At 47.1% G+C, this 15,749-nt stretch overlaps 1 protein-coding gene across 2 annotated transcripts in view; it reads right to left on the minus strand.

The window, feature by feature from the left end:
• gfod1 (glucose-fructose oxidoreductase domain containing 1) overlaps positions 1 to 15,397 on the minus strand; it is a 33,364-nt gene extending 17,967 nt beyond the window's left edge. Inside the window, exon 1 of one of the 2 annotated variants that reach the window (XM_041968863.1) lies at positions 14,524 to 15,397. In XM_041968863.1, coding sequence (XP_041824797.1) covers positions 14,524 to 14,776 — 253 coding nt within the window. In that variant the 5' untranslated portion in view covers positions 14,777 to 15,397. Of the gene's footprint in view, positions 1 to 13,140; positions 13,185 to 14,523 lie in introns of those variants that run through there. The other variant, XM_041968864.1, reaches the window with a different exon arrangement.
• Positions 15,398 to 15,749: the final 352 nt, after the last annotated feature.

Here is a 15,749-nt window from a genome sequence, read left to right on the forward strand (position 1 = left end):
TGAACGAAGACGTCTCTGTGGTTTACCGAAGTCTCACTTCCTGTTGCAGATGTTTAACATTAGATTCACATGATGCTTCACCTTCCAGTTAGCTTTGTGATGCATAAAGATCCATCTTTCATTTCTTGTGTAATCTAAAAAAATGTTGATTATGCTGAAAAAGTCAGAAGAAGCCCGAACAAGTAAAGACAAAATCAGCCTCAGAGGAGTAAAGAGGCCACTCCAACTCTTACTCTGACAGTCTGCAGCTACTTCCTGTCCTTACACGTCCCTGATGGCCAATGAAGAAACAAATCAAACATGAAGATCATGTGATGAAGCCTACAGAAGCTCCGTGACATGGGGCAGATGTTAGAGGGCATGTCTTCATGTGTTGGTGCTACAGATCATCCAGCGTGAGGGATTTCCCAACACCCGCTGTCTGCACAGGTCACTGTGTTTCGACACGTCTGGGTTAGCTTAGTCAGGGTGGGAATCATGCAGCTCATTGGTGAGGTATTTTAGGGTGGAAAGGCTTTAAGTAACTACGTTTATGCAACTGCATGTCGTAACTTGTTATTACAGCAACAGCACCACATTAATAAGTTCAACCTGAACCTGCTGTTTATCTGGTCTGTTTAACCTGATAAAGATGTGGAACTTCAAGCAACACGACAAAAGATGCTCCTGCTTTACATCCACTAACCAAACCAGTTCGAATGGTGGACGCAAGACGTGTCGTTGTGTGTTCATCAGTTAAAAAAAGGTGGCAAACGTCCATATCTGGAAGCTGGAGACCACATGTTTATCTTTACCCCAGTCCTTCCAGGGTCATGGGGGTAGTCCTGTATGCAATCAGGTACACCTGGACAGGTCTATCCATTACAGAGACAAACAACCAATGAGGAGCCAGACGGAAGTAAACCCAAAGACTGGATATTATAGAAGGAGGGCGCACTCGAGCCTAAAGAAGAAAAGAGAGAACAGCTCTTCTTTATATGGATAAGCTGGATTTCTGGGATTCATTTCTAACAGAGTCAAAGCAACAGACTTTTATTCCAGCTGGAAAACAACGCTGCTCAAGTTTTTACCACAGAGCAGCAACAGTAAGACATATTTTATGATTTCATCAAGTTTTTGTGGCTTTAACTGTGCTGTGTTTGGGCTCAGTAGAAGCTTTGAAGCCGAGTTTCTCCCAGACATTGTGGTATGCTACACATGCACATAAACTGTCCATACGGCACATATCAGGCTTCATCCAGGTCCTCCAGAGGGAATCCAGGTACCATTAAGGCGGAGCAGGTGCCAACAGAGGCGGCTACAGCTCCTCGGTTCAGCCAGTCCTGTCATGGGAGCTGGTCTGCAGTCTCTGCAGCTTCCGTAATCAGCCTCATCTGCTCCACCTGAGCCTCATTACCACTCACTCTCTCCACCTGTTCTCCACCCTATTTAATCCCTACCCAGTCTCTGCTTCCCTTCCAGATGGTCACCTACTGTCCTTGTGAGAGATCCTGTACCAAAACCTTGTCTTGTTCTAGATTTATGTTGTCGACCATCGCTTCCTCCTTTGACTCCCCGCTGCCTGATCACCTGTCGGACTCTCCTGCCTTCTGTCTACCTGGTTGCTGACCCCTGAATCGACCACCGATCACCGCCTACACCCTCCATTTGGTCCCAGCAGCGGCCTGCCTGTCTCCGCCTCTCCAGGCGTAAATTAACGGTTCAAACTGTTCCTTGTGTGTGGGCTGAATTGCTGGGTCTTCCTTAAGACAACCGTCACAGGTCCTGGTCCAAATCCTAGCCTGCTCAATAAAGGCCACTAGATCCAAATCATCAACAAAATCAGTTTTAAAAAGTACCACAAGTACTTGGACTTGGTGGCGTCAGGCTGAAATGGCCTTTCAGAGAAGCATGAAACTCCGAGCTCAGACTTACTATGATCAGTGTGTGTGGCAGCATGATGTGTGTGATGTTTGTAAATTGATTTTCAGATTGCTAAACACTGCATTTCTATTCAGTTTTAATTTCACTGCAGGAATGATTTAAAAGGAGTTTTGGGCTCTAGTGGCCTTTGTTTCACAGGAGAGGAGGTCAGGGACATACAGCAAACAGCCCCAGGCCGAGGTTTGAGCCTGGACCGAGCTGAACGCCCCCACTGCAGGGTCTTTGTTTTAGGCCTTTACATTAACAGTGCAGATAAATGGGACTTTTCTGTCCATATTACAGTACGAATCAGACCCAGACCACTAAATCAGATCCTTATCTGTTGTTTCTCAAAGTGAGTTGCCACTTTCATCCCTCTTTTGCCCCATGTAAGTGAGTAGACGTCCCAACCTGCACCAGAGGCGGCGGACACGTTGACATGTGTAGCTTCCACGAGCATCAACGTCACGTTGTCACACATGGAGGTCACATTTAAACTGCAGTATGACCGTAGACCAGTAATGGTGGGGGGTGATAGAGGGACCTGGCTCAAAGAATGGGCTAACTTAACCAGCTGTTATTACATTTAGTCACCAACCACCATTAAAAAGGAAAAAATCATTCAGAGGTTAAAGCAGGAACCAAACCAGCATCATCAACCAGCAGTGAGGTCAGGACCCCCCACGGTGTCTCACACCACCGCTGTTTGATGGGAAAAAGAAAACCTTCCCTAAAACACACTGGAAAAACGCCGCTAACCACCAGCTGAAATCCACTCTATAATCTGGATTGTGTCGTCTTTGCCTTGTAGGGATTTAATCGTTCAGGAACGAGCCGGCTCCAACAGCTGATTCCATGTCGTGAAGAGTCAAACATTCAGAAGGGGCAGGACTTTATTTTGATGGGCACACCGTGCAGCCAATCACATGCAGGGAAAGACTAGGCTCATACCATTATTTGAGAGGAGGAAGGCGGCAGACTGTCAAATCTGGCTTGTTTGTTGTGGTTCTGTTTTTAATGTAAAAGGTTTGACTAAGATATTAAAAGGTCATTTTTTTAAACCAACCAAATGAATAAAAATGAAGCTTTAACTAAAATACTAAATTAAAAACTGCTTTCTAACACAAACCATTCATAATTGTGAAATTAGGCTGAAATAGAAACGCCCCTTTCCATCATTTTTTCATTCACATGGCGCCTTTCCGCCAGCATTACCCAGGTAAAACAAACCTTCCCTCATCCCAAACTTTCACCACGTAGAGGAGCAGGACTTCTCCGGTTCCCTGGAACTCTTCAGTGGTGGGACTGTCTGTTGAAGGGATCTGAATGGTGGATCGTTCGTGCAGCGGGAAACACGTCTGTTCACCGCATGGAAAAGCTGGCGTGTTCAACTTCTACAAACTTTGTGTCTTTAACATTTGACAAATGATGCAATGGGAAGACTCTTTTAAACGATGTTTCAGCGCAACTCGAGACAGAAGAGCTGAATGTAGGACTGAAACTACTTCAGGAAAAGATACAAAAGATTAAAAGCAGCGGACGTCTGACCGCCGTGCCAACAAGTGGCATCGGCCATTAGAATAAATCTTCTGGAACTTTGCAGTGGAAACGGAAACACGCAGATTACCAGGAATTCTGTTACCCTGGTAAATAAATTCCATGTAATAATTATCCTGGAAATGTGAGAAAAGCCATCTGAGAACAGAAAGAACGGGTTCTTCGAAGGAAGCTGAGCCAAAAGAAGCCAATCCCTACACCTGGAAGACAGCCAGTCGATCAACTGACTGAAAACACTGATGCAAAAAGCATCAACCAGGTCCAACAACACAAGCGGGACAGACCTTCACAGATGTTCCCAACAGCTGATTTCCAGTTTGAAGGATGAGAAAGTCTTCAATCAAAGAGCCGAGGGGAAGAAAACCAGTTCTTCCAGAACCAGTCAGCGTGTCCAGACTGTTGACTGGTTCTGTGGAGTTACACGTGATCCACGGCACATGTGACGCTTTTCCACGGCTCTTCCACAACAGTCTTGGAATGTCTGACTGAAGCCAGAAAGGGCATCCTCTGAGCCCCCGCTGGTCATGTTTCAGGCTTTCCCATCACCAGGTGTGCTGTAAATAAAGCCAGTAGGCTATCTGACATCGCTCCGATCTGATGGCCAGCAGGAAGTTTCCATCATCTAATCTGCATCACAGCCTGGAACATATAGTTGTAATGGAGGTTGTCATGGAGGGAACGTCGTGGGAAAGGCAGAAAGTGACGAAAAGACAAGCTGAGAATGTTTAAAAAGACAAAAATAATAATAATAGAAAAATCTTTGGTTATTTTTCTTTTTTTGGAAGTTTAATTAGGTTGTTTTCTAATTAGCAGTCTGCAACATTTACAACACTTTTAACTTTCTAAAAGTTTTCCTGTTTCATTTTCAGCCTGGTTATGAAACAGATCATCTCCTGCTGCTGCTGCTGGTGAGGACCAGGCCTCTTCTGGCTGCTTTGGGTCCGGGGAGGCGCCTACCCAGCAAACGACGTTCATTACGTCCGTCTCCAAACGTCTGCAGTAACACCAGAAAACGTCGCTGGATTCGTCGCTAGGCGCTTTAGAGCGGTCTGAAAACTCGCTAAATATAGCGACCTTGTCGCTAAGTTGGCAACGCTCACACAGTGTTGGTGTGCGAGTTCGCCCCCTTCAGGTGAGACAGAGTACTGCCTGCCTCACCTGCTGACTTTTCTCTGCACCTTATTGTACAATAAAGAATAATTCTCCCACACATTAAAGACATCACACAGACGGTGGAGAGTCATGGTGTAGAACACATTTCTGTAACGTTCATCTTGGCGATATGCTGCGGAACAGAAACGGACGCCACGCAGCCCCGTTTGTATTGGCTCACCAGTCAGAGGAGGCCCAGCTCGCCACGGCCTCGCCCGGGGTTTCTGCCCTGGATCTGATCAGAAATACTCAAATTTGGCCATTTTTACTTAATAAACTGTCAAAAACGTGTTAGTCATACTGAAAATGCATTTTTAACACAGACTAGTGGAAAATATTAATATTTGTTTTATGTATTTTTTTTTCTTTGTCATGACAGGTGAGGCCTCACCTGCCTCTCCTGACCGCATGCCACTGTTACAGCTCAACCCTCTGACATAAAGCAGTGGATCGCTTCAGTTTTTCTACTTAAACCTTTAAAAGAAGAGAAAACTCCTTCAATAAAGCAGAATTATTTCACACTGAAAGCCGCCTCTAATCCGTCCGGTATCAAAGCTCGCACTCGGTCCTGCCCTTGGACTTAATAACACAATGTGATTTCTCATCCTGTGCCTCACACAACAGTTCCTGATCCGTCCATGCCAAGGAACGCTGGGACAGTTTTCTTCAGGAATGTTCACTTTTCAGTGCAGCATGGCAGCTGGCTGAAAGATGCCCCCTCCCCACATCCACTCATTCATCTGAAACACAAAGGATGGAAAGCCCTCTCTCCCTCCATTCTTCCTCCCTGCTCCTTATCCCTTCCTTTCCCTCTCACACACTCGTTCACACACAGGCTTCCATTAGCATGTAAATGGCCGTCTGGGAAACACGAACATCAACCAGCGGGAAAAAAGCAAGCAGACACTGAAAGGAGAATGGCAGCATGCCGTTGTATCCGAGGAATTCTCCTGCTGACTGTCTGAGAGGTTTTTGATTGATCTGGACCTGAACCGCTCAGAAATATTTGCAACCCAAAGGTTTCTGGGAATTTATGTAAGGACGTCAGCCTGAACAAAGTTATGAAACATGTTTAAAGTCAGGTGATCAGATAACAGTTTCAAGTCATTTTTGAGTGATCAGTCTGGTATATTTCTTCCTGTGAAGTTTCTGGAGAGTGGACATCTTAACACAGACACACCAACAGTCAGAGGTCAAAGGTTAAAAGCTGATAAAAGTTCTAGGTCATTCTTTCACTATATGCTAACCAGTAACTTTATCAGCTCCACCTGTTCAACTTCTTGTCAACACAAATATCTAATCAGCCAATCACGTGGCAGCATGTAGTCATGTGGACGTGGTGAAAACCTGAAGTTCAAACTGAGCATCAGAATGAGGAAGAAAGAGGATTTAAGAGACTTTGAACATGGTTGCTGGTCTGAGTATTTACTGGGATTTCCACCCACAACCATCTCCAGGGTTTCCAGAGATGGTCTGAAGAAGAGAAAACATCCAGAGCAGCAGTTGTCTGGACCAGGATGCAGCAGAAGACACACCGGGTGCCTCCTGCCAGCTAAGAACAGGAAACTGAGGCTACAATTCACACACACTCACCAACACTGGACAATAGAAGATGGAGAAACGTTGCTGGTCTGATGAGTCTCCATTTCATCCACATTCAGATGCTCGGCTCAGAATCTGCTGGAAACATCATGAAAACATGGATCCATCCTGCCTTGGATCAACGCTTCAGGCTGCTGCTGGTGTCATGGTGGGGGGAGATTTTCTTGGTCCACTTTGGTCCCCTTAGTACCAACGTGGCCTGGTTTAACCAGCACAGCCTACCTGAGTATTGTTGCTGACCATGTCCATCCCTTTATGACCACAGTGGAGCATCTTCTGATGCTACTTCCAGCAGGATAATGCACCATGTCACAAAGCTCAGATCATCTCCACCTGCTTTCTAGAACATGACGATGAGTTCACTGGACTCCAACGGCCTCCACAGCCACCAGATCTCAGTCCAGTAGAGCAGCTTTGGGATGTGGTGGAACGGGAGATTCTCATCATGGATGCAGCCGACAAACCTGCAGCAACTGTGTGATGCTGTCATGTCAATATGGAGAAAACCTCTGAGGAAGGTTTCCACCACCTGCTTCATCTATCACCAGGAATTAAGGAGGTTCTGGTGAAAAAAGAGGTGCTACTCGGTACTAGACGTTGGTCCTGGTAGAGTGGCCGGTATGTTTCTGGCTAGTCTGAGCCTAATAATAGATAAAAATGTCTTAAAAGAGCTTAAAGGAGCTTAATTTTTGCTTTTAAGAACAGCAACAGACATTTAAACTGGAAACATTACGGCCAGTTTCATCTCCTGAGCATCGGTTTCTTTTCTCCAACAGTCTTCTGTGGATGTTGTTAGACGACCTGGATCAGCTAGTCTGTTAAACAAGTTTGCTGAGCTGCCAAAGAGCTCATCAGTACTTGGAATAGCAGTTGCGTAAGAGCATCAGTGGTGGAACATTTATGATGACGCCTGCTCGCCCTTTGCAGGCAGGTTATAAATAGCTCTTGGCTTTTGGGTGGCCGCTCAGAGCAGGTGTCTTAGAGATTATCAAAACACCAAGAACCACTGCTACATGTCAATAACCAAAATTAAATCTCTGCTATCACATCTCTTTACTCTGTAGCAGATAGGATCTTGCATGATGGACACACCTTAAAAAACAGTCCAAATGATTTTGTTTAGCTGCTTTGGTATTTTGTTTCTTGCTCTGCTGTAGCCCGTAGCTAAAGGTGTTTAACATTAGCCAACAATGGCTATTTGGAAAGATAATGCTGAGATAGCAGCTTTACTGAGTCTGTTTACCAACTGAACCCCCCCAAAAAAGACCCCATAGTCATTTCTTCATGCAGCGATAACGACCTTTTAGTTACGTTCAAAGAATACGCGACCTCTAGTGGCCGTAAAAGGAACTGCATGTTAATGTCCAACTGCCACCAGTGAACAGACTCTGAACAGAGTTTTAACCCAAAACATGATTGTTTTCAACCAGAAATGTTTACAAATGATGCTGCGGATCATCTTCTGTGAGTCTGTTGCTATTAGCAACATCCGTATGACATAAGCAATGATATGACCCACAGGTTTGCTACCCAGACTGCCCGTTGATGCGGTCTGGCCCAGAGGGCAGCGATGAGCGAGCGTCTGCAGCAGACCAGATATCTTCTATCACTGAGGTCAGACAATGGTTGGAATTACTTTAGAGGTGGAGGACTGTGCATTCATGTCAACAAGGCCTGGTGTTCGGACTCTATTACTCTTGGGAGACACTGTTCAGCTAACCTAGAGTGTTTCATGGTTAAGTGCAGACCATTTTATCTGCCACGGGAGTTCACATCCACCATCATAACCACAGCTTATATTCCCCAGGATGCTAATGCCAAGCTTGCAATGAACGAACTTCATGCGGCTGTTAGCAAACAACAGACTGCCCACCCAGAGGCTGCATTTATTGTTGCGGGTGATTTTAATCACTCAAATCTAAAGACAGCGCTCCCCAAATTCCACCAACATGTCTCCTGCAACACCAGAGGAAACAAGACTTTGGACCATGTTTATTCTAACGTGGCAAGTGCCTACACTGCGACCCCCCCCTCCCCCACCGAGGACAATCAGACCCCCTTTCTTTGTTCCTCACTCCCAAATATTCACCCCTCATTAGGGCTGCTCGATTATGGGAAAAATGATAATCACGATTATTTTGATTGAAATTGAGATCTCGATTATTTAACACGATTAGAGAAAGAGAGAGTTGGGGGGGGGGGGTCATTGTGACATTTTAAGTGTTTACTGTGACCAGCAGCTATGTTCTGCCCGGTGTGATCTGGAAAAAAAAGAAATTTCGTTTTCACCTTGAAATCTGCGTCAATAAAAGGTAGCGAGACATTTCTATACGGCTTGACCACAGGTCCGTAGTGGTGGCGAAACATAGGACTGTCGCCACGTCTTTCACACACCCTCACCACACTCATCGTACAGGGCAGGAGAGACACTCCATTAACATGGTGGTGAGATGGCAGTGATGCCACTTGTCCAAAGTGTTCATGAGGTTCTTAAATCCCGGATTGTTTGCTGTGTTAAATGAAAAAAATATCTGTTTGTTTATAACGTTTGTCTCTCTGTGACTCTGGGAGCTGGTGGATTATTTAGTCGCGACTCACAAAAATGGAACATTTTTCTATTTTCTTGTGTCGTATCGCAAAGCCCCCGTGTGCACGTCTGCGTGCACGAGCGCAACATTTCACATGCACGACTGTCGCTTGGCTGGAGGAGGGCAGCGATTTCCGCCTCATCGCGCAAGTTCGTTAGAAAATGATGGAGAAGGAGCGACGTCGCCTCCTGTGTGTCCAGCCCATAACTGGCGAGGTGTTTGCAACTCGCTGAATAAAACTAAAGCAGTCGGGCTGTGGGAGGAGTCTGCAGCAGTGGGAGGAGTCTGCAGCAGTGGGAGGAGTCTGCAGCAGTGGGAGGAGTCTGCAGCAGTGGGAGGAGTCTGCACCAGAGCGCTTCAATGCAAGATGCGCTCGATTTGCAACTGAAAACAGCACGGGAGGAAACTGTGAAGGACAAAAATAATCGGACCATTTCATTTTTATGATCGTTGAAAACCCAGATCGTAATTGTGATTAAAATTCGAATCATCGCCCAGCCCTACCCCTCATCAAACCTGTCAGACCATCAGTGAGGATCATCAGAGTCTGGCCAGCAGGGACACACTCTGCACTCCAGGACAGGTTTCAACACATGGACTGGAGTATGTTTGCTCTCCAGGTCACCGGCGACTCACACACGGACATTGACACTTATACTTCCTCTATTCTGGACTATATCACCACCACAATTGACAGTATCACGACAAAGAAGCAGATCACCACGTACCCTAATCAGAAGTCATGGATGAACAAGGAGGTGTGGCTCCTGCTGAAGGCCCGTAACACTGCCTTCAGATCAGGTGATGCACAGGCCTACAGCACATCCAGGGCAAACCTGAGAAGGGGCATCAAAAAGGCCAACATGCTTCAAAACTACATCCATCGTGCCAGAAACACTCCAACCCAGTTTGCCTCAATGACTACCGCCCAGTATCCCTCACATCCATCATTATGAAGGGCTTTGAGCGGCTGGTCCAGGCACACCTGAAGAACTCCCTCCACCCACATTGGATCCACACCAGTTTGCCTACCGCAGCAACAGGAGCATCAATGATGCCGTTTCCATAGCGCTGCACTGTGTGCTGACACACCTGGACAACAGCAACACAAATGCACGATTGCTGTTTGCTGACTTCAGCTCAGCATTAAAACCGTCCCCTCCAAGTTAATCACTAAACTTGGAGATCTGGGCACCGACACATCAATTTGCAATTGGATTAAGGACTTCCTGACCAACAGACCACAGCACGTTAGGTCAGGCCACACCTGCTCCACCACCACCACCCTCAACACCGGGGTGCCACAGGGCTGTGTGCTGAGCCCATTCCTCTTCTCCCTCTTCACCCACGACTACAGACCTGTGCATGGATCCAACTCCATCATCACCATGGTGATTGGTCTCATCAGGAACAACGATGAGACCGCCTACAGAGAAGAGGTGCAGCACCTGGCCCTGTGGCGCACTGCAAATAACCTGCTCCTCAACACCAGCAAGACCAAGGAGCTCATTGTAGACTTCAGGAAGGAGAAAAGAGGCACACACGACCCCATCTGGATCAACGGGAAGGCCGTAGAGCGTGTCTCCAGCTTCAAGTTCCTGGGGACCCACATCTCAGAGGACCTGTCCAGGACCACCAACACCTCCAGTCTGGTCAAAGAAGCTCACCAGCGCCTGTTCTTCATGAGGTCACTGAGGAAGAACCACCTGTCTTCAGACATCCTGGTGAACTTTTACCGCTGTGTGATTGAAAGCATCCTAACAAACTGTGTCACAGTCTGGTATGGTAGCTGCTCGATCGCAGAGCGTAAGGCACTGCAGCGGGTGGTGAAAACTGCCCAACACATCGCAGGAACTCCACTTCCAGCCATCGAGGACGTCCAGAAGAAACGCTGTCTGAACCGAGCCAGCAGCATTCTTAAGGACTCCTCCCACCCTGCCCATAGACTGTTTTCCCTCCTGCCCTCGGGCAAGCGCTTCAGGAGCTTCTGAACAAGGACCTGCAGACTGAGGAATAGCTTCTTCCCCAGAACTGTGTCCTTACTGAATTCTTGCTGCGATCCTAGGTAGCTACTGCCCATATTATTGCAATATTTCACGTAATTTACACTTGCAGCTTTGTACAGTATAATTTATCATCTGCATATTTCATCCTGTAAATTATGTTCATAGTTTGTTTATAGATGACTATATTTAAAGCCCATATTAATCTGGATAATAAGTTCATAGTCCATTCTGTAAGTCACTAAGGTATTCCCACAACATACCGTGTACATACTTAATTTATTATATCTGCACTTGCTGCTTTTGCACTTCTGGTTAGATGTTAAACTGCATTTTGTTGCCGTGTACCTGCACATGTGTGACGACAATAAAGTTGAATCTAATCTAATCTAATCTTTAGAGAAGAAGCTTTTCACCACCGTTTGTGGGTGAATGGCTCCCCATGATTATTTTCTATCCCCAACCACAGCCTCTCAGGCAAATAAATCCATCAATTTAATCAGTCGCCAGTCTTACTGGATGTAACACAAATTATTGCACAAAGCCATGTAAGGATCTTTAAACAGATATGATGAGGAGCCTCGGCAGCTCTAAAATCTGCAGAAGGCCTTGTCTCCCACCACCTCCCCCTCCACCGGCCAAACGACAGCACAAAAGGAACAGAGAGCACCTGAAACTCTGGAGGGTCACGTTTCAGGAGCAGCTCTCAGATTCCTTCACAGCATCACAGCAACCACAAAAGCCTTCAGGCCGCAGGAAACATCAGAAAGAGAAAATCAGCCAATACGGAAGTGACACTGATGGAAGTCGTGATCGAAGTCCTTTTTTCCAAAGCTTCCTGCCATCTCAGTCTCTCCTCTGATGACAACTACATGAATGCTTCTCAAGTACATTTAAACTTACCCACAAGGGGAATTTAAAAACTCTGAGACCCCCATTTATTCTTTTACTGGAGCATTAATGCTGCATGATATCAACGTTCAGCTGAGGAGCTTTTTGCAGCCATATGAATAAAGTCTAAAAACCTAGAAAGATATCAACCCAGTGATTCCTATAGATCCCGTATATTCTCACAAGTGTTGAAAGCCTAAATAAGCCATGACCCTAAGACACTAAAAGCCAGTGGAATCATGACATGGAGTAAAACGAGGCATGATTGGCTCGGACTTCCTGCTGCCAGGGGGAGGGGCTACAGCAATGACAAACCATGTGTTCAGGATGGGACCAGTCAAGTTTATTTGGTGCACATCAGTTACTGCATGTGGGAATTATTTCAACTTCCTGTTTAATAGTGAAACACCAAAGCGCACGTTTACATGCACGCCAGAAACTGATCATTACCCTGTTTCTGGAGTTGTCAGATAACTCTAGTGGTCATGCAGACAGCATCATCTGATATCCTTCATCAGACAACGTTTACATAACCAGCAAAGTCAGATATCTGGGAAAAATCTGATTATTGAAATAAACTCATTTTACTCGTCTATCTCCACTTCTGAAATATATTGGAAAACCCTCGGATTATTTGTACGTGTACAGTGATGCAGCTTCCTGTCATTTAGAAAAGGATGCGGCTGCAGCGTTAGCGTTAGCTGCTAATGTGTGAGCTAATAAATGTGGAAGTGGTTTTTTGTATGTGTGGAGATATAAAAACATGAAATAAATCTGATGCGCTGGTCAACATGCACAAAGAGAGCAAAGTTCATCTGGTTTCTCACCATCAGGTAGCGGCGGTTCTCGGATAAAGTAAGGATCGCCAACTTGTCTGTTTCCCTGCTGCAACTTCTTCACCAGCAGGTCATGAAGAGTCGGTGCAGAGAAACTTTAAACCTGCAGGACGCTGGTCCGAGATGTCCAAAGGTGTGATGAAGGAGATCAGGTGATGCTGTCTGCATGAGCTCTAGAGTTATCTGATAACTCCAGAAATCAGGTAATGATCAGATCTTTGGTTTGCATGAAAATGGTCTCTTATTTTATGATTATTACAAACTAGATTAACACACAGATTTCTCCCCAATCTGCACCATTTCAGGAGTTTTGGGGTGTTGAGGACAGCGGCAGAATAATAAACACCACAGCTTGCACTGCTTTTGGTACTTGGGCCTAATAACATGCAGGTGTGTCTTATTGTGAGGACCTCTGTCCACCCAGCTACCTCACAGACAAAACCCGGGTGACATAGGCGCCTCAGGCGGCTGCCTGGTGAAAAACAGGGAAACGGGGGGTGAAAGAGAAGAAAGAGAGATGAAGCTCAACAAGACTGACTGGTTTGCTGTAACCAGACGAAGCATGGACTCCGGTTAAACCTGAATGACACGTATTAAAGTGCTGCTGACCTGAACCGGTGAGTTCCGCCTGCCTGAACTGTGAACTTATGTAAACTGGTTTTTAAACTTTGTGTCTGAGATGCTGCCTCATCCTGCTGGTTTAACATGTTAGTCAGGCAGCAGATGGCCGGTCGGTGCGTCTCCAAACACCCACATTCCTCCGCTGATTACATTTATGATGACAGCCACCTCGCACACCCTGTCAGGGGAGGGCGTCACGCAGTGACCAATCAGTGGCCTGCACAGCGCTGATGCAAGAGGCTGAAAGTCCAGCTGATGTCTGCTGTTGATACTCCACCAGTCAGGTGATACTAATACAGATCAATTCTGTTTCACAACCCCCCACCTCCTCTACGAAGAGCAGTTTGGCTGGTTAAAGATTCATTACGTAATACATTCCTGTGTTCCTGAAGCTGGTTAGGAAAGTTTTCCAGAGCTTCTTCATACTGGGATGCTGATGTGACCATCACAATAGCAGCTCTACTCCACCCAGTCAGGCTGATCTCCGCTTGCCTGACTCAGGCTATCATTCATGCTGCCAGTGGGATGGAAGCAGGTCAGTATGGCAAGTAAAAGACAGCTACGGATCGGGGTTGTATCTCATCCCACATGCAGTTTTTAACATTTTTATACCAACTGAGGAGACGTTTTAAAGAATCGAGCACCAGGACAAGCAGCTCTTTGTGTTGCAGAAGCCCAACTGCACCTTAAGGTCCATTAAGCAGCTTTCTGGAGCCTTTGATCGAATCACATGATGGTGTAAAGCAGCACAAGAAGCTGTCATGAACAGGTGCATGTGCAACCTTGCTTGTTCATGAAGATCTATGAACTTCTCAAAGCGGTGAGAATAAACGGAGGTTTTCTTTCCTCTCCTTCTTTTGCTTCCACCTGTTTCATTACCATTTATTTCCAGATATAACTCATTTCCTGCCCTCAGTGTTTTGAATCTTTGAACCCGTTTGTTTTGTGGCACAATGTTGACCTAATAAAGCTGCTGCCAGCTGGGCTCTGCCAAGCTGCAGGGTAAATAAAGCCTCAGTGGTCGCCGCCACGTCCTTTCACAGCAGCCCCTGAATAAGTCCTGAAATAAGCTGCACTGCTCCAGATTTTAACTGGAACAGACTCCCTCTGCATGCACCTCCCAGGCCTCTGCTGAGTGAGCTCCCTTTGCATCTAACGAAAGGGAAATGAACTGACATGTAACATGCGTCCCTATTTCTTTCTGTTTTACTTCACAGTTGAGGATCAGGTTTATATTCAGACAGAAAAGTGGGACTAAAAACCTCCATGTTAGGCTGTAGCAGCACAGAAGTGACCTAACCACCATCATGTACGTGCGGATGTGAGCTTGCAGGGCCGCAGCATCCATCCAGCAGCTGCAGCAGGACTCACCCAGCGTTTTCACCGCGATCTGCCGCGTGAGAGGCGGCGGCAGGTTGATGCAGACCAGATCCACTTCCTGATGCAGCAGCACGTCGTCGATCCGGTTGGTGTAAAACGGTACGTTCATCTCCTTGGCCAGCTCCTCCGCCTCCTCCTGCGTCCGGCCCCACAGCGCTTTGACGGCGAAGCCTTCGTTCTTCAGCAGCGGGATGATGACCCTGGCGGTCAGGCTGGTGCCGAACACGCCGACTCCGGGAAGCATGGCTCGGGCTTATGAAACGCTTTCTCGGTGATTTTCTTTTTCTCGTTTTTCCACCGCTCCGGGTGAAGCAGCCTGGGCTGTAGCAGCGGCAGCGGCTGGACGGGAGGCGGCGGCGCACACCGTCAGGTTGGCCATCCACCTGCAGCCACACCAGCGCCGCGCCGCGTTCCGCCGTCGCTCCCGCTCGGGTCGCTCATGTACGAGAAACTGGTCTCACAGCAGCTGAAAGAACCGGTCAGGCTTCCTCTGCGGTAAAACAACCATTTAACGGCACCATTTCGGTCTTCACCTCGTTCACGTCTGACAGCGATCAGCGCGAGGACTGGAGCGGCGGCGGGTTTCTTCCTCCTCCAGCCGGCGCCTCGCTGCGAAGCGGCCGCCGATCAGGGCCCAGAAAGCAGCTTCACGCGGCGGCTGGACGACACACGGACCGCCGCCACCTCCTGTGCGGTCCGCTCCCCAGAGGATGTCACCACGGCGGCAGCTCCGGGCTGATGGCTGCGGCAGACTGCGCTTTCCACGCTGCAGCGCGAGACCGGAAGCTGTGAGGGCCAATTTATTTCAAAATAAAACTTTTATCAACACCGCCAGAAGTTCCGAGTTTTGGAGCTCATGAAATTATACAAGGAGGGTCTGTTTGTTTTAGCCCGCGCAGAATTACTGTACGAAGATGCAAAAGATGAATTTCATTAGCTCCACCTGTTCAGCCGCTTGTTAAGGCAATATTTAATCACCCAATCAGAGGCGAGAGTGGAGCCAGAGGGCGGAGCCAGAGGGGCGCTCAGGATCCCTGGAAGACGGAACCATTTTAGCTCCTGCTCCGAGGCAGGGTCTGAGCGGGGTTCTATAGGAACCCTCATGACGTAGGTGTTTGGTGACTGGTAGCTACCAGATTTCCGCATTTTGTGTCCCCGCCACATTTAAAAAACACGGTTGCACATACGGACAAAAACAAGAACAGAGCAAGCGATAA

The sequence above is a fragment of the Melanotaenia boesemani genome, chromosome 18 (assembly GCF_017639745.1).
Source record: "Melanotaenia boesemani isolate fMelBoe1 chromosome 18, fMelBoe1.pri, whole genome shotgun sequence".
Lineage (NCBI taxonomy): Eukaryota > Metazoa > Chordata > Actinopteri > Atheriniformes > Melanotaeniidae > Melanotaenia > Melanotaenia boesemani.